This window comes from Vigna angularis, chromosome 6, assembly GCF_016808095.1.
Source record: "Vigna angularis cultivar LongXiaoDou No.4 chromosome 6, ASM1680809v1, whole genome shotgun sequence".
Taxonomy (NCBI): Eukaryota; Viridiplantae; Streptophyta; class Magnoliopsida; order Fabales; family Fabaceae; genus Vigna; species Vigna angularis.
Genome location: NC_068975.1, coordinates 24,457,567 through 24,475,110, shown reverse-complemented (window position 1 = coordinate 24,475,110; position 17,544 = coordinate 24,457,567). Strand labels below are relative to the sequence as shown.

The 17,544-nt window shown below is 31.9% G+C and overlaps 3 protein-coding genes across 6 annotated transcripts; 2 read left to right on the top strand and 1 right to left on the bottom strand.

Moving 5' to 3' along the window:
• The first annotated feature begins 585 nt into the window (after positions 1-585).
• Positions 586-4,821, top strand: LOC108340982 (KH domain-containing protein SPIN1). Of its 4 annotated transcripts, XM_017578572.2 has the most exons (8): positions 586-1,113; positions 1,260-1,493; positions 1,607-1,695; positions 2,631-2,776; positions 3,072-3,188; positions 3,494-3,610; positions 3,773-3,916; positions 4,440-4,821. In XM_017578572.2, the coding sequence occupies exons 2-8, from the start codon at positions 1,411-1,413 to the stop codon at positions 4,584-4,586; spliced, it is 843 nt and encodes a 280-aa protein (XP_017434061.1). In that variant the 5' UTR covers positions 586-1,113; positions 1,260-1,410; the 3' UTR covers positions 4,587-4,821. The 4 variants fall into 4 exon arrangements, with proteins under 4 accessions (XP_017434061.1, XP_017434062.1, XP_052735156.1 ...); XM_017578573.2 differs by having other exon boundaries at positions 589-1,493; positions 1,611-1,695; XM_052879196.1 differs by lacking the exon at positions 586-1,113 and having other exon boundaries at positions 1,463-1,493; positions 1,888-2,776.
• A 4,786-nt stretch (positions 4,822-9,607) lies between these two features.
• On the top strand, positions 9,608-14,285 carry LOC108343229 (metal tolerance protein 4). The gene is made up of 7 exons (XM_017581367.2): positions 9,608-10,048; positions 10,616-10,785; positions 11,191-11,389; positions 12,153-12,331; positions 12,412-12,562; positions 12,851-12,981; positions 13,921-14,285. Exons 1-7 carry the CDS (start codon positions 9,817-9,819, stop codon positions 14,098-14,100), a joined length of 1,242 nt encoding a protein of 413 aa, XP_017436856.1. The 5' UTR covers positions 9,608-9,816; the 3' UTR covers positions 14,101-14,285.
• An 89-nt stretch (positions 14,286-14,374) lies between these two features.
• Positions 14,375-16,822, bottom strand: LOC108343230 (60S ribosomal protein L10). The gene is made up of 4 exons (XM_017581369.2): positions 16,610-16,822; positions 15,544-16,045; positions 14,827-14,908; positions 14,375-14,670 (listed from the first exon to the last, which is right to left on the bottom strand). The coding sequence occupies exons 1-4, from the start codon at positions 16,617-16,619 to the stop codon at positions 14,602-14,604; spliced, it is 663 nt and encodes a 220-aa protein (XP_017436858.1). The 5' UTR covers positions 16,620-16,822; the 3' UTR covers positions 14,375-14,601.
• Between the last annotated feature and the right edge of the window lie 722 nt (positions 16,823-17,544).

Below are 17,544 nucleotides of genomic sequence, written 5' to 3'. Positions count from 1 at the left end.
TAATTGACTTCATTTAACATTATTTTTTTCTTTCTTTTCCTGTCACTTTTTTTTTGAAAAAACACACATAGAAAGGTGTGAAGTGACTTGTTCCTTAGTAATAGTAATAATAACAATGTAAAAAAAAATATGATTTTTATCATTATAATAATAACAATGATGATGTTTGGGTGATTCCTTAGTAATGAGGGCTATGAAAATTCCAATCAAAGCAGAATTTGTTTGGTAGGTGGGTTGGAGTAAGACAAGAATAGGGTGACAGGTGTTTAAAAAACAAATAGCATAACATTAATACTAACCAGATTTGAAACAAACTGTAAGCAAGTTGATTATAGTAATCAATAATAGCGGCTATTAAGCTGTCAAAATTAATAGCAGTATAATAATAATAAATAATAGCTTGATATTTTGCCCTACTTTATGAGATTTGATATGCTAAGCACCAAAGTAGGGAAACGAAGTTACAAATTTTGATTGATTTGAAGGCAGTTAGAAGATATTTTTCTGTGTTTCTGTTGTTGCTGTTTATGACCAAGTAAAACTTCCAGAGACTTCACAAGAAGAAAAATATTTTATACTATTTCGTTATTAGTATTCACAATATATAGATACTGATATGCTATTATGTATAAATATATAAACATAAACATATTAAATATAATTCATATGCGTGAAGCATGATAATAGGTAGCGATTGGTTTCAATCTACATGCTCATGATCTGGTGACACAGAACTAGTGATCCTCATTGGTCATCGGAGTGGCTTCTTTCTTTGATTCTTCTTTCTGATTGATAGGAAAAAATCCATGTTTTGGAGGCTGCATGATTGCTTTAGCATTTTTAATTTGTCCTCTGCAATCTGCTTATGAATTGAAGTGAATATCTGATGAGATTTCTCTTGTAGTTTTGACTGTTTGGTTTTTTCATCCATGATCTCTTGAATCCCCTAATACGTGTTTGATTAGAGAGTTTTCTGTTTTGTTTGGTAGCAAACCAAAAAACCCACCTGTTTGTGTTTGTTAAGGAATTAGGAAAACACGCAAACATGATATAAAGTCTTCTTGCATATGCAACACAAGCCAACAAAACATCAATTAAAACACACCCAGAGAGGTACAGAGTGACACCCTTTAAGGCTTGCTTTAACTGCTGAGCTACTACAGAAGTGGCCCTCCTTTTTATTTGTAGCTTTGTACCTTCCTTTATTGTTGTTTTTCCCTGACCATTTTTCTCTATTGTCTTTCTAACTCATATGTTAGGTGATTCTGTTCATATCGGGATTTTTGAACCACATCCAATCTCACTCGATCAACTCTTTCTTCTCCCCTCTTGTTGCCTTTCAATTTTCTCAAAAGCCTAATCCTTGCAACCAACCAACCAACCCACATCCTTGTACAATTCATTTCTAACATGTACAATCAGATTTCCTTACCTTCATCCCAAAGGGCCAATTCACCAAACATAAACATGAGAAGCACTTTTGATGCTGATAGGTATGTAGATGATGTGATTCTTCTGCCGTTTATTTTGAAACTTCTGTTTTTCCTTTGCACATACATTTGTATATTAATTTCTTTCAATATGTTCTTATTTACCTTTGTTCTAGTCAGTACTTAGCGGAGCTGCTGGCAGAACGCCAAAAGCTTGGACCTTTCATGCAAGTTCTACCCTTATGCACCAGACTCCTTAATCAAGGTCCGTTTGTTCCATATCCATGTATTCAAGTATTTTTCTGTGAATTTTCTCCTATTTCTTCTCCATTCGTTTAGACTAATCTCTATTGTTTCATTTGAATTAGGCCATGTCATGGCAAAAATTACCTTTCTGGTTACTTGTACTAGTTTTTCACTGTTCTTTGTCTTCAAAGGTTTTGAATTGTGGTCGCAGTTTCGTTGCATTCCTCAATATTGTGAGAAATTGCGGACAAATGCGACCGATGCATCCACAATTGTGGTTGTAGAGATTCCAACAACCTTGACATTGCGGGTGGAATTGCAGCCAGGGACTGTTTATTGAAACCTTTATTTAAGGTTCTTTAAAATGCACTGAATTGTCAATTTCTGACCTTCACCAGCCTGAACCAGTTAATGCTTGAGAATGAATCTTGGTTACTAAATGCCTAAGGAATTAGAAGTTTAAACATGTATGTTTTGAAAAACAATCAACTGAATTACACTCTTCTTTTGCAAAGCTATCTTCCCAGTGATTATCTAGAATTTGTTTCTCTTGATCAATCAACAACAGGGAACATCTTAGAATGATACTTTTTGGGTGTCCCACAAAAAGAATATATGGTACTCAAAGATGGTGGCAATTTAGCCATTGCCTCCTTTCAGAGAAATGCAAAAATGTTTCTAACTTTGAGACTTTATATAGTCTAAGAAAACAAAAATAGGCGTTGTCTTTTGCATGAGTAGAACAAACCTTCAAATGATCACTTTTATTCTTAATGGCATTCAGTTTTGATAATCAAGATGTTCATATAGATGGCATTCACTACACTTCCTAGTTCCTATGCATAATTTACAGTTGCCTTACTATCAGAAAGGTTGCATTAATACCATTCATGTTCCTTGATTCACTAATCTCTGTACAAGTTCTTATATTCACTATTACATTTTTATTATCAGAGATTTCAAGGGTTACTGGAAAGAATGAATTGGTGCAGACCCAAGGGTTTGGTGACTTTGATAGAATTCGATTCATAAATCCAAATCATATGGCTTCTCCAAACTCAACATCAAACTTTACTGGCTGGAACAGTCTGTCACATGAAGTAAGCACCTGAGTTTTATGTTCTATGCAGTGTATATCATTTATGTATTGTTGTAAAAAATCTGATTCTTAACCTGTATAGTTCTAGCACTAAATGCGTAGATTCCCTCTTCTCCATTGTGTCCAAGGTGGCAACATTGCCTCTATCAGAAATTTATATATGCTTTAATCTTTGTTGTATAACACAGTTTGATTTCTTTCTATCATGTACCGACATTCCTCTTATGTATCTGTTTCATTATTTCATTGTAATCTCTAGTTTCTTTTACTGATTTGTTAAACTTGTTATACATCAGAGGTTAGCTGGTATGCAGGGACTAAACATGGATTGGCAAACTTCACCCGTTGTTCCAAGTTCTCCCATTGTGAAGAAAATATTGCGCTTGGATATTCCTAAGGATAGCTATCCAAATGTAAGATTTGTAACATGCTTCACAGCACTTTACTATAAACAATAAATCAAGCTTATTATTATGATATTCTGATAGTTTTAGGACTTCAATTTCTATGCACTGTCAGTGTAAAAGTTTTACACTGTCAATGAATCAAATATCATGACTATGACTAGTATGACTTCCAATGTAATTATTGTAAAAGTCAATAAACTTGCTACATATGAAGATTTTGATTGATGATGATGACAATATAATGGGTGCATGAACTATTTAGTTTTGTATTCTGTTAACCTTTGGGTTAATAAGGCTATTTTAATTTTCAGTTTAATTTTGTTGGCCGGCTTCTTGGCCCTAGGGGTAATTCACTGAAGCGAGTTGAAGCTACTACAGGGTGCCGTGTATTTATCAGAGGGAAAGGTTCAATTAAAGACTTAGACAAGGTAACATCCTCTGGTTTATGCATTGTTCACTAACTTTATGGAGCCTGATTTTCTTGTCATCAATTTTTCATAGTTTCTCCTTTAAATTTGTTGAGTACTTTTGTTGTTTCCACATCAATGTTTTGTAAGCTCTAAATTTGTTCTAATTTTCTCACTATAAAGGAAGAGTTGTTAAGAGGAAGGCCTGGCTATGAGCACCTGAATGATCCACTTCACATTTTAATTGAAGCTGAACTACCTGCCAGTGTTGTTGATGTAAGGTTGAGGCAAGCACAGGAAATCATACAAGAACTACTTAAACCAGTGGTATTTTTCTCCCTTTCCAACTACGTTACAGAGTTTACAACTTTTTGATTCTATATAGTGACTTTTTACATGGAAATAGTCATTTTTCTTGTTTTGACTGACATGTCAAATATCTATACGATATTTTATAGTGTGGTAAATTATCAACCAACTTAGTCTGATAGTGACATTTTAATTGAAAAAAGTAAAATGTTTTAAGGTGAGGACTAAACTGAAACCAGAAAATGTGATGAGAGATTTTTTGCAACTTTTTCCCTCTGTATCATGGCTACCACTTATGGTTAACAGTGTGACTAACTAATGAAAGGCAATATTGTAAGCATATTAACCCATGCCCTTCTTTCTGCACAAAATTGTATTTGTTTTTCTTTTCCTTCAAAGGAAAGCCTATACCAGGAAAAGTGCTACAAATCTTTTATTGTGCCTTCTTTTCAAACAAATTTTCTATGAAGAAAGAAACATGATGGAAATATCTTGTGTAGTTAAGGAAGTGTTTCTGATTCTCCTCCCTTTTCATGTGCAGGATGAGTCACAGGACATTTACAAAAGACAACAACTAAGAGAACTAGCTATGCTTAATTCCAATTTCAGAGAAGAGAGCCCTCAACTGAGTGGTAGCATCTCTCCATTCACTTCTAATGAAATAAAACGGGTCAAAACTGATCAATAGTGATTATATGTTGAGAATTGTTGCATTCCTTGAATGCTGAATGCTTCCTGTAACTAAATTTTGTAAAGCTGCAATGAAAAGACCTTGCTGATTTGATGCTGCTGATTTGAAGAACAAAATAAAGGAGAGAAACAACATAGTATTCATTGTCACTAGACAAGAACAAAAACTATTCAACTACATTTTGACCTATTTATGGCCCCATTATCATAATGATATTTTTTTTATCTTAAAACTGTCTATTTGCAGTATTGGAAAGATATGTTTTCATATCAGATGTACTTCAACTTCTTATATCTGCAATTTTTCTAGTTGAGTTGCACTTATATTTATCTAAAAAATTGACTTCACTCAAATCCTTATCACATGCATGACCATATGTAACTATGCATGTTTGCTACAGTGTACTATTTATCTACAGAGCACAATAATTTCTCAATATCATGTGACAAAGTTTGGCATATGTTACTGAGCATTAAAAGTATTTCACTACTTGTTCTCAATGTGGCCACTTCTTTGATAAAAAGTTTGGAACAAATGAGCACCAAGCAAAAACAATTGTGCTATATGCACTTTTTAACAAACCCCTTTTGTAGCACAAAATCATGTCTTGGGGTTAACATCAATGGTGGGGGCTTAGAATTTATTGTTGATGTTGATGTTATTGACCATGACTATGGTGATAGTCTAAAAAGACAAACTAACCTTCTTGTAGGTTGACTCATAGATCATTGTCTGTGTAAAGTTGGGGATATTCTAGATTGCATTTCTCCACCATGCATGCAGCAATCATTTCACTATGGACATCACTTGCTTTCTTCAACCCTTTATGAACCTCCTTTACACCCCATAAAGATAAACTTTTTCTTGGATGGGAATAAAGATGAACTCAAAGATGCTTTTCTACTAAATCGATCTATCAGATGACATCATTGTATCATTATAAAATCAGGTCAGAAATCAGTTTCTACTAAATGGATTTCAACCTGTTTTTTTGTCACTGATGTTGAGATTGAAGAACAGAAATGAGCTTTTCGAAGTCCATTTTTCATCACAAGGAGCAAAAGAATGTGTTTAAATGAATGTTTGACTATTATGTTTGTTCAAAATAAAGTTGAATTTGGGAAACAATTGTACTTGGAAGTGTTTTTCATATTTCTAAGGGTTGGTTTTGAATAGCTTATTTTGCTTAATGGTTTTTTATACATTGAATATATTAATTCAACTATTAGATTGAGAGTTCTTCTCACTGACTAAATTAAATTAAACTTGCTAAACTTTAAAAAAGGAATTAAAGATTACTTTATATTTGATATTTCATCAGTTAACTTTATCTTTAACTTATAATAATCTTTTTAAAATTTAAGAATATAGGCTATGAAGTTACATATCTAAAAATTAGTATATATAGATGATGAAAAATATATTATGTTAGTCCATGCATATATTATTCAAAAAGAAATATTTAAATATCATTAAAATTAATATTAAATTATATTTATTTCTACATTCGTTCTAAAAGTAACACGTTTTATCTAAGTTCTTATGCGATCGGACTCAGGAGTCCAATCCATAAATAATTTTCTATACCAAAAAAATGACAAGTTCATTAATAATAACTCAATATATTATTTTTAATATTTATTTATTAAGATTAATTTCGCGTATTTGTATTATATTTGTGTGATTTGGGTCTTAGATTTATATTGCGTAAATTGACTAAATTACACAAATAGTTTCTTTAGGTTTTGAAGAATTACGTTGATACTGCATTTGTTAATGCTACACAAATATTTTATTTTAAAAATATTACATTGTCCCATTCTTTTGTCACATGTCATCATTCTTAAGTTTTAATAATATTACATCATATCTTAAATTTTAAACACAATATATATACAAAACTATAATTTAGGAAAACTTCGTGGACTTTCAATGTAATTTATTTTATTATATTATAAATGTGTAATTCTTATTATTATTAATTTTTTTAGGTTAAAGTATATTTTTCGACTCTTTATTTACATATTTGAATTCGTTCATATAAAATTTATTTATGTATTTTTAAAACGTGCGAAATTCATCTTCATTTTGGACGGCGTTACTTTTGTGATCAGCCAACGGCGAGTTCGGTCGTCGTCGTGTAGGAAAAACAATATCGGTTGGTAGAAGCTATCTGGTTTTGGTTTGGCGCAAGAGAAAGGAGTAAAAGGTGTTAGATCCAATTCATACTTTATAAATAGGTGTAAACCTCCTCTCCAATCGATTTTGTGGAATTAGGTTTAAAATCCACTTCTAACCCTAGAAATGTTCGCGTTGACGCTATCAAAGCCGCTTGTAGTGATCATGGTATTCGACGACGATCCTGGTTAGCAAGAGGCACGCAACGGCAAGCTGCGGCTAGTGCAGACATCGCTCGTTAGAGGAAGAGAGAAGGGTTTTGGCCTGGTTGCCTTTGGTGTGCGTGTCCATAGGATGATTCCCGGAGATGAGAAGAAGATGAAAGAGAAAAAGAAAAAAAGAAAAAAATGGAAAATTAAATAAGAATTAAAAACAAAAACTAGATATTTTTTAAATTACATGTCATTTCTTGTTTTAAACTATCAATCAGCCATGTCAAATATCACTTGAGTACGATCTTCTTCAATAAACAAATGATCACAAAATTAACACTGTCAAAAATATATTTAACTATTTTTTTAATCGATTTTGTCAATGTTTAAGTAAATAATAATATAACATAGTTAGTTATTATGTTATTTGACACATGTATTACTGATATTTGATTGCAATGTAATTACTAGAATTGTCATATACATATTTTTTATTTAATCAAGATAATATATATATATATATCTAAAAATTTGAAGAACTAAAATTATAATTAAGTCTATCTATTACCATATATTTATTTCGTGTGAATTTTTCAAAATAACAATAAAACCTAAAGATTTTAGTAAGATTAATTTTTTTATCAGCTCTAATTAAAGGAAATACCATATGTTGCAAGATTATATTTGAATAAAAATATATAATATAATATATTTTAATTTTTTAAAAATGTTGTTTTATCAGTTTATAGTTTACTGTAAATATTTCTTGGTAAATAATTTCGCAAGACAGATGTATTTATCTTGTCAAGATAAACAATATTTAATCGTCAACATTTTTACTGATATAATGATTACTAAAGTAAACTAAATCAAATATTGTAAGTCCTGAAAGTAATTTATTAAATACTTCATAATAGAGTAAATCACAGTGATATTTCTTGAGGTTTTCATAAATTACACTTTTCTTTTTATATTAGTATAATAATCTCCTCTAATTTAATAAGTATAATAAGATAGAAGTAATGTGAGTACTAAATATAATTGACAGCGTGGTTGAATATATATTCTGATAACAACAAGTATTAAGAAATTTTAATTTTGTCTTTTATAAGCATATAGTTTGCTGAATTGGTCCAAAGTTAGATACGCATGCCACACATGTCACCAAAGGAAACTGATGCATCAAACTGCTTCTTCAAACTTCCTTTTAAAATTTCGTTTTTCTGGAAACTTTCTTTTATTTAAATGTAATTTGAAAGTTTAAAATAATAGTAATTACTCTTTTCTTGTTTATAATTTTGTTTATTATATATATATATATATATATATATTATAAATATTTTCTTAAAATAAAATAAAATAACTATATTTCTTACTTTCTTCACAAGAACCTTAAAGGGAACCTCCACTCCTTTTTTTTTTGTTATTTATCTGAATTATCCGGCCTCTTTTAAAAAAATGATAACCCTTCCTTATTTTTAATTATATAAAAATATAACATTTCTTTCAAATATATTAACAAGTAATGTTCCTTTTACTTTTAACCTACCATATAAAGTCTATTAATAAGTTATTTACTCCTTTTTCTTTTTTTCTTTTTTATGAAATGTTGATACATTATAAATTACGAACCTCAGTGAATATAATTATCACTAAAATAATCTAGTTCTACAATGAAATAAATTTTAAATTTATCATGTTACTAAACAAAACTAATTAGTTTTTGGATATAAATTCAAAATCTCCCTGTGTCATTGAAAATTAATTAATATTTAATAATTACGACATCAAGTAAATTTAATTAATATTTAATAATTTACGACATTAAGTAAAGTTAATTAATATTTAATAATTTATGACGTCAAGTAAATTTAATTAATATTTAATAATTTATGACATCAAGTAAATTTAATTAATATCTAATAATGTATAACACCTTCCTTTCCATGTATTTTTGTTATTTTTTTCCAGAAAACACCATACACACCCAATTTACTAAGTAGGGTATTCTTGTAAGATATGTCGGTAACAACGTGGTCCTTTGTTATTGTATATAGACCCACTCCAATAATAATAATAATAATAATAAACTAAACAATTTTTTTATAAATTACAATTAACCTATTTATTATAGAAATTCTTTTTATTAATTTTAATTTATGAAAATTCTATATATAAGAATACACGTTTTTCATATTAAATCAGCTTCTTCGAAACCATATAGCTCATTCCTTCTTTACCCTTATTATTGATCCAACTTTTCTTCCTTCACATTTACACTCGACCTTTTAGTTTTAAATACGATACAAATCTAGAATTAAGAAAATAAAATACTTTTACTATAACGTACAAAGATTAACTAACACCAAAGTTATTTCAATAATAATAATAATCTCAAATTTAATTTCTAATCATATTAACTAGTTAATTGTCATCTTAATAAATTCAATAAAGATTTTTTCACACAAAAATTAATCAACCTATAAAAAAAAGTTAAGAACACATGATACACTTTTGGTAGTTAAACTTTTACTAGCAGTTGTGTCATATTTTACTAATTTCGAATTTCTTGATATTTCTCAAATTTTTAAATTTAGAAAGAAAGAGAAGCATTATTATGACTTTCTAGGGTATAGTACATAGATATTTTTTCGTTAGAGGTCTAGGTCGCAATAAAAGAGAATAATACACTGACTGAGACACCATTAAACTATTGCACAATATATTCAAATTGAGTTTATTTTTATTTTAACCCATAGTTTTAATTATAGCTGGCTATATATGATCTGTGTCTAAGGCTATGGATATGATATTTTTGTTAGTTGCGGTTCATTTTTAGAATCTCTGTGAGCCTTGCATGTGTCACGACTTTTGTCCTAGTAGGTTCATCAATCGTCATGGAAACAAGCACAGGTTTGGATCCGACGCTTCCGCTTCTCCAAAACGACAATTATGAGAACAACTCCGCCAAAAACGGTGGCCGGACTGACCGACTCACTCGTCGGAACTCGGTCAACTCTATCAGAACCTTCTTCTTCTCCAAGCTTCCCGATAAAGTCCGTTCTGGCCTAGACTCCGAGTCTCCCTACGACGGCATTAACCTCTCCTCCACCACCGCCTTAAGCAAAGGTCTCTATCTATATATATGAATATAAGTTTAATGAATATTTATGTATAGATATGTTTGGTGTTTAATTTTGTATTGAATAACTGTTCACATAATGTATCATTAAGTTTATATTTGTGTTATGCATATATCACGCTGGTGAATTTTGTATTATGTGTAAAGTCAAATGTCAACAGAGAAATTATTGAAGGCTGTGATGCGTGTTCTTGAATCTTGCTTTTTTCTGTGAAGTTCTTGAATAATGTTTTTTCTTTTCTTTTTCTTTTTCTTTTTTATTTTTTTGCTAAACTAGTCAGCTAGTTTCTCATTTTATAATGTATAGCCTCTACATACTTCTATATAACAATTTATCACTGTCGGGATGTTTCTGTGGTGATTTTAAACTGTTAAAGTTTCTGTTATCTTGTAAACGTCGCGGAATATGCTGTGTTTTGGTTTAGAACTTAGATCGAAATGACTGTAGGATGAAATAAATCCTGTGTTTTGGTTTAGAACTTAGAACGAGATGACTATAAGATGAAAAAAATCGTTTGGGGTTCTTTTTAACTTTGAATTTGGTTGAGTTACAGGGGAAATAGAATACTATGAAAGACAATTAGCTACTCTGAAATCGTTTGAGGAAGTGGACTCTGTGGTGTCATCTGATTGCATTGATGAGGAAGACAGTGCTGGACTAGCTCAACAAGAAAGAGCGATGAGGATTTCTAATTATGCAAATGTAGCATTGTTGATATTAAAGGTGATAGATATGTCATTTTGTGTGTCTGTCTAGAATGCATGTGTTATATCTGAAGTAGCGACCAAGTCATGAAAGGATTCTCTCCAGTGTTTAGAAGAGAATTGATTTTTTGAACTAGCTTAGATCCTGTTGGATAAATGTCTTCACAGTGTAAAAGAAGTAAGAAAGACAAATAAGTAAGCTTAAAAATTATATTATATATAAGTTAAAAGCAGTTTTAGAAGAAACTAAATGAAAAAACTTTTACGTATTAACAATCACGTAAGCTTATTTTGACTTGTGGATGAAGCTTAGTTGATTGTTTAAACTTGTTTAATCATAATTAACTCCTTAAGTGATTGTTTTTCTACTGCCATTACTGATAATTTTTCTGAAAAATAACAATATATACATATCTTTGTCTAGAGTTATGCGACCATAAGGAGTGGGTCAATAGCTATTGCGGCATCAACTTTGGATTCTCTGCTTGATCTCATGGCTGGTGGCATACTTTGGTTCACTCACCTCGCAATGAAGAACATAAATATCTATAAATACCCAATAGGAAAGTTAAGAGTTCAGCCAGTTGGCATTATTATCTTTGCAGCAATCATGGCTACACTTGGTGGGTCAAACTGAATTGAGCTATTCCTGTTTTCTCACTGTCCATTATGCTCTTATATTTTTATTCAAAAGTGTTTCCTTCTCCTGGAAGTTGCATGCCACAATATCCCTTTTATTTAAATTAAAAAAATTCAGTTAAAAGTTAAAGATTTCTGATTCAGATTTCAATCTGGATGTGCATCAGCTCATGCAATGCAAACCAATACGAAGGAATCAAATTTCTATACTTTTGCTCTTTTCAGTAGAATCTAACTGCTCGAAGTTCTAATGTCTATGGTGAACTTAAAGAGACAATATTGTTTCCCAAACAATAGAACAAAATTCTTAAAGGCTTTCTTATTTACCTAATTAAGGAAAAGGATTCAGCTTAGGTTATAGCTGATAACAGGTTGCTTACAGAATGTCCAATATGATGGGAGATAGGTTTAGAATTATTATTTTTTCATTCGACCATAAATCAAAAAGGTCCAAGTATGAGAAAGAATGCTGCAGGCGGTATATCCGTCTTCCCCAAGCTTTTAAACCCCCACAATTGACAACATACAGCTTCTACTAGAATCAAAGTCTTTAAATTAATTTTTCTTAATGAAGTGATAGATAAAAGGTGAACTTCAATATGTTGAAGTATACGTTCAAATGTTAATGGTTGTAATCCTACTGCTTTTTAAATTTACATATTTAGTACTCTACAGTTTTCACATATTTGTGTTATTAAAAGCACTGAAATGCATTCGTATATTAACAACTAATTCAATTCACTATAGGCTTTCAGGTATTAATCACAGCTGTACAAAAACTAATACAAAACAGTCCTAGTGAAATTATGTCCCCGGAACAGATAATATGGTTGTACTCTATTATGCTATTTGCAACAGCAGTGAAGCTTGTGCTCTGGCTTTACTGTAGAAACTCGGCAAACAAGATTGTCCGTGCCTATGCAGATGTATGGTGGTTTTCTTCTGATGTTTCTTTATGAATGAAGTTAAAATACAACTGAACTATCTCAGAAATGCCAACTTGCAGGATCATCAATTTGATGTTGTAACAAACGTGGTTGGATTAGTTGCAGCTGTACTTGGTGATAAATATTACTGGTGGATCGACCCGATTGGAGCTATTATGCTTGCAATTTACACTATTACAAATTGGTCACGCACTGTCATGGAAAATGCAGGTATATCCTTATCAGTGTTCTGAACAGACAGATTTTAGCGAGTGTACATGCCCATGAGAGAAAACTATAAACGAACATCGATAACTTCTTAGCTACGTTTACTACACTCGTGTTCCATGTTGGGAAACGGGATATTAAATCAGGGTTCTCCACTAAGCACAAATGTCGTTAACTCTAGAAAGTAGATTCTTTTACATCTCGCTCTTACTGCTTCCACCACCACTTTTCTCAAGTCGTGGTGTCCATCAAAACTCTACTAATTCTGATTCTGGATAACTTTCTATGTAGTTTCACTGGTGGGACAATCTGCACCTCCTGAAGTTTTGCAGAAGCTCACATATCTCGTTATAAGGCACCCTAGAGTCAAGCGCATTGATACTGTTCGCGCATATACATTTGGGGTTCTGTATTTTGTGGAGGTATGCTATATTAATACAAAATCGATTTGGAAGAACTCTAGCTACAAGGCTAACCCTGATTGCCAAAAATTAAACTATAAATGACTACCTATTTGCTAATTTTAGCATTCTATATTAGAAACGAACAAATAATGTTAGGGAAGTTATTTTCTAGATCTAACTCATTATCACAAGAAAAAAGCAACGAACAAATAGCTCTGTTCTATTCCTTTTTATTATATAATGTTAGAAAAGTGATTGTCTAGGTTCAACTCATTTTCACAATAACATTCACGCTGAGTGACAATTAGATGCGATGTCTCCAATTGGGTTCAATTATTTAAATCTTATAAATTACAACTTGAAACTAAATCCAGGTCCGCTTGAATTTATGGAGCAGAGACTATCAGAAGCGATTTTGCATCCAATTTTGTCCCAGAAAATCTTACAGGTGTCACATGGCATCTAAATTTAATATAGAAATTCATAAAAGAGGAGGGAAACACTTTATGAAATTTAGTTTTTGATAGATCAACAGTCTCATTTTAAATTTTGTAGTTGATCATATTTAGATAAAACCTGGTCATTATTGTTGTTATACAGAAATATGCTTTCCATTCGGGCTTTCCCTTAGTTTATAGTAGTTTTTTTCTTCTATGTACTTAACACTGAACATATTTGTAACGACTGAAGGCTTGGGTATATCGATACTTGCACATGATTTAGACTATATAACTATTTTTTCGTAATGGTTCGCATTAATCCATGCTCGAATTATTGAGAGATAAACTATGTGCATGTATGAAATTGGATGCAATTCTCTGGTAGTACAAATAAAATATATTTCTTCTATCTGGATTATGCTGATTGCATGATTTTTTAAATCATTAATAAAAATTAAGAAGTCATATTTCAGTACGATTAGATTTTGTCTCTTCATTTGGATTTGGTTTGTAACAGGTTGACATTGAACTGCCAGAAGATTTACCCTTAAAAGAAGCACACGCCATTGGGGAGAGCCTACAGATAAAGCTCGAGAAACTCCCAGAAGTTGAGCGGGCGTTTGTTCATTTAGACTTCGAATGTGATCATAAACCAGAGCACTCAGTTCTCGTCAAACTGCCCAACAATCAGTCTTAAGCACATTTTTCAGGTATATGTATAAAACTGCCCAACCTCTGTTGTAGAGTCTATGGCAAATAACTTCTTCACGAAGAACGAAACTTTAAGCAGTAGAGAAGGATCCAGCTGTTTGTATGTGTGAAACGGCAACCATTATGTTTGCAAAAAATTTCCTTTTAATTAAATTGTTATTTAGTTCAGAAGACTTGTCTGGAAAAGACGAAATACGCTAAAAAAACAGAGAAGGGGTCCTTGTAGACCTCGACATCTTTACCACAGCTCAGAAACAATATACACAACAGAAACCATATTTATTTATTTCTATTCTGTTTAAAGTGTGACAGAATAATGAGATTTCAATACAACAAATGTGCGTCTTTCAAGCTCCCAGGGCATTTGGAAGACAGATTGATACATAATTTATAGTTACAGTTCAGACTATAATCAACAGGTAACAAATGAATTCACCAGGTGAAACGAAAAGCCATACATTCAATTAATTTCCTACTGGTAAATGACCTAAGCAGTAGCTGGTAAGAAAGCTCTTCCGGGCGCACGATTTGCCAAAGGTCCGTGACACCCAAGAACCTGAGAAGGACAAAATCAAATAGTCAATCTACTAATCCTAAAGAAACTCAAATCAAAATTTCCAAGTTCCCTTCTAAGTAAGGGATTTATTCAAGAATAGTGAATCACATTGCAGAAATACTTTTCAAAATAACATTTTATGATCTAAGGACAAACCTTGGCGTTGACCCCATCCGGCACAATTCTGTTTTCAGACTTCAACTTCAAATACTCACTTCGACTTAGCTTTGTAAATCCCCTGAAAATTTAAAGAAAACTACTAAATAAACGGGCATTACCACCAAATTAACCTTATTTAAGCAAAAAAAAAAAAGAGGTTAAATTCAAGCTGGTTAACAATTCTTGATGTTTTTAATCTTTTAAAATATATGAAATTTGATTTTAATATTTTTAAAGAAATTATTAGTTTTTTTTCTCAAAAGTGATTCCCATCGTCATTAAATAATGTCGAATATATTTAGACATATAATCTTAATTATCATTCTAATATAGCATATATACATCATGTCATCAATAAACAATAACAGAAATTGTTTAAAAATAAATAAATTTACAGAGCTAAAATGGTAAGAATGTAAATTCGTACGGGTCATCCACATAAAAGAAAATTATCCTCCAATGAAATAAAAATCATGTATGCCTTTTTAATTTTAATACAATGTAGAAGCACTATTACTCGATTTTGCAAATACCAGTTTTAAGAATTAATCTGCCACCAAGTTTTTCGCGCAACGGTTAAAATTTTCCAAATTATTGTAACATCCACTCTATATTCTTAATATTTCAATTTTCCCAACGATTTAGAAGGGTTGTTTATCGATTTCAATCAATGCAAAAACTGATATATGAATATATGAAACCAAAATAACTAACCACTTTCTGCTGACAATAATCTTCTGACGGCCAGGGAACTTGAACTTGGCGCGGCGAAGAGCCTCCTGAGCGTTCTGACCATTCCCATCCTTACATCGAACGGAGAGCAGCACCTGTCCAATACTCACTCTCGCGCATGTCCCCTGCGGCTTTCCGAACGCCCCCCTCATCCCGGTCTGGAGCCTGTCCGCCCCGGCGCACGATAGCATCTTGTTGATACGGAGCACGTGGAAGGGGTGCACCCTAACGCGCAGGTGGAACGCGTCCTTCCCCGCGAACTTCGCCATGTACTTGTTGCAGGCTATGCGCGCCGCCTCCAAGGCCTCGCTGGACACGTTCTCCTTCTCCCAGGAGACGAGGTGGACGCAGAAGGGAAACTCGTCCACGCCTTTCTTCTTCATCCCCACGTCGTATATTCGGATCTTCGGATCCGGAACGCCGCGGCAGAACCGCGACTTCGGATACGGCTTGTTCTTTATCTGACGGTAACAACGCGCCGGTCCTGAACCACATCACACGCTCACCGTTACAGAAATTGGTAACACAATTCCTCATCCTCTTTCAGTCATTAACTATTCGATCATATCATATCGTTCTTTAGGACAATCATTTCCATTAACCAACTGGTTACAAGTTTTAATAGCCAGCGTAAAATTATTAAATTCTACATTTAACATTTAAATTTAAAATCAATTCATACATAAACCCTACAGTTAAACTAAAGTTGATGGAAAACTAGTTTAACTAATTGCTTCATGTTATACTTCAAAAAGTTCTAGGCCTGTTATTAGTTTCTAATTATATAAATGTCACAGAATAGGGTTATATCTAAAGACGAAATGTAAGAAAATTTACTGAATCAAAACATAAAAGATGAATATTCTATGCTACCAGATAAAGGAATTAAATCATCAAAAAAATTATCTAAATATGACCTAACTAACTACTTTACTAGATTTCTACATTATTCAATGATAATATATTTGGCGTAATACATTGAAGAAGCAGATTTAACATTCAGAAGGAACCGAAAGAAAAAAAAAAAAGAGAGATTCTTGTGGCTTACTTCTTCCCATTATGTTTGAGTTGCGTTGATGAAATAGTCCAAGAGTTTAAGAAGGAGGGGGAGAAGATGGTGGTCCTTTTATACCCTTCGGAGGTGCACGCGGTTTGTGTTGGTGTGCGTATGGGCGTGCGTCATGTTTTCTGGCGTGGGCCCGTTTTGGGTGTCGGCCCAGAATGTTCGAGAAGAGGTTAGCTTTTTGGACCCGTTATTGAGACCCAATAAGACCATTTTCAGGTAAGCCTTTTAAGTTCCACCGACTTAAAATGATTTGGTAAAACTCGCCATCTATAAAATGTTATAATAATTACCATGATTTATTATTAAGTACATATAATAAAATAATTTAAAAAATAAAAAAGTGCTCCTAATTTAACGAAATGTTCCATTTTTATTTTTAATAATAAACGCACCAAATACACCCAACAGGCACGGATGTATTAAAATATCTATTTAGTGTATGTTTCTCATAAAACTTTTAAAATTGTGTATTAAAATAAATTACACCACTCATTCAAACACTAGTAAGTCACTTGCACAGAAGTTAAACTCCTATTCTTTAATGGTTCTTTCTTTACCGTTTTGTTGTTCCACTTCGTTATTCTCGAACCTCACCATTAAATCATCAAGACAATGATAGAAGTAACATTTGAACATAGAATCTAATTTCTATATTCCATTACTGTCATTGAATACATGGCTAACAAAACAAAAATTTATACTATAATTAATTTTAAAAATAATTATTGTGAAAGATAATAAAATTAATACAGGATAAAAAATCTTTACAATATTGTGTTTATACTATTTACTTCCGAACAATCCTTATAATTAAAACTTTAACATTTCAAGTCCGGAAGTAAATAAAGTTGCATTTAACTGTATACTCAACCGAAGGATGAAAAATAGAGATTATAGACAAAATTCTTTGATCAAGT

Coding starts and splice junctions, on each gene's coding strand:
- LOC108343229 (XM_017581367.2), top strand. CDS start 9,817: ATGGAAACAAGCACAGGTTTGGATCCGACGCTTCCGCTTCTCCAAAAC. Junction 10,786..11,190: donor TAGCATTGTTGATATTAAAG/GTGATAGATATG, acceptor ATCTTTGTCTAG/AGTTATGCGACCATAAGGAG. Junction 12,563..12,850: donor CACTGTCATGGAAAATGCAG/GTATATCCTTAT, acceptor CTTTCTATGTAG/TTTCACTGGTGGGACAATCT.
- LOC108343230 (XM_017581369.2), bottom strand. Junction 14,909..15,543: donor ATTATTGTCAGCAGAAAGTG/GTTAGTTATTTT, acceptor TTAAATTTTCAG/GGGATTTACAAAGCTAAGTC. Junction 14,671..14,826: donor CGGATGGGGTCAACGCCAAG/GTTTGTCCTTAG, acceptor TGTCCTTCTCAG/GTTCTTGGGTGTCACGGACC.
- LOC108340982 (XM_017578572.2), top strand. CDS start 1,411: ATGTACAATCAGATTTCCTTACCTTCATCCCAAAGGGCCAATTCACCA. Junction 1,494..1,606: donor AGCACTTTTGATGCTGATAG/GTATGTAGATGA, acceptor CCTTTGTTCTAG/TCAGTACTTAGCGGAGCTGC. Junction 1,696..2,630: donor CACCAGACTCCTTAATCAAG/GTCCGTTTGTTC, acceptor TTTTATTATCAG/AGATTTCAAGGGTTACTGGA.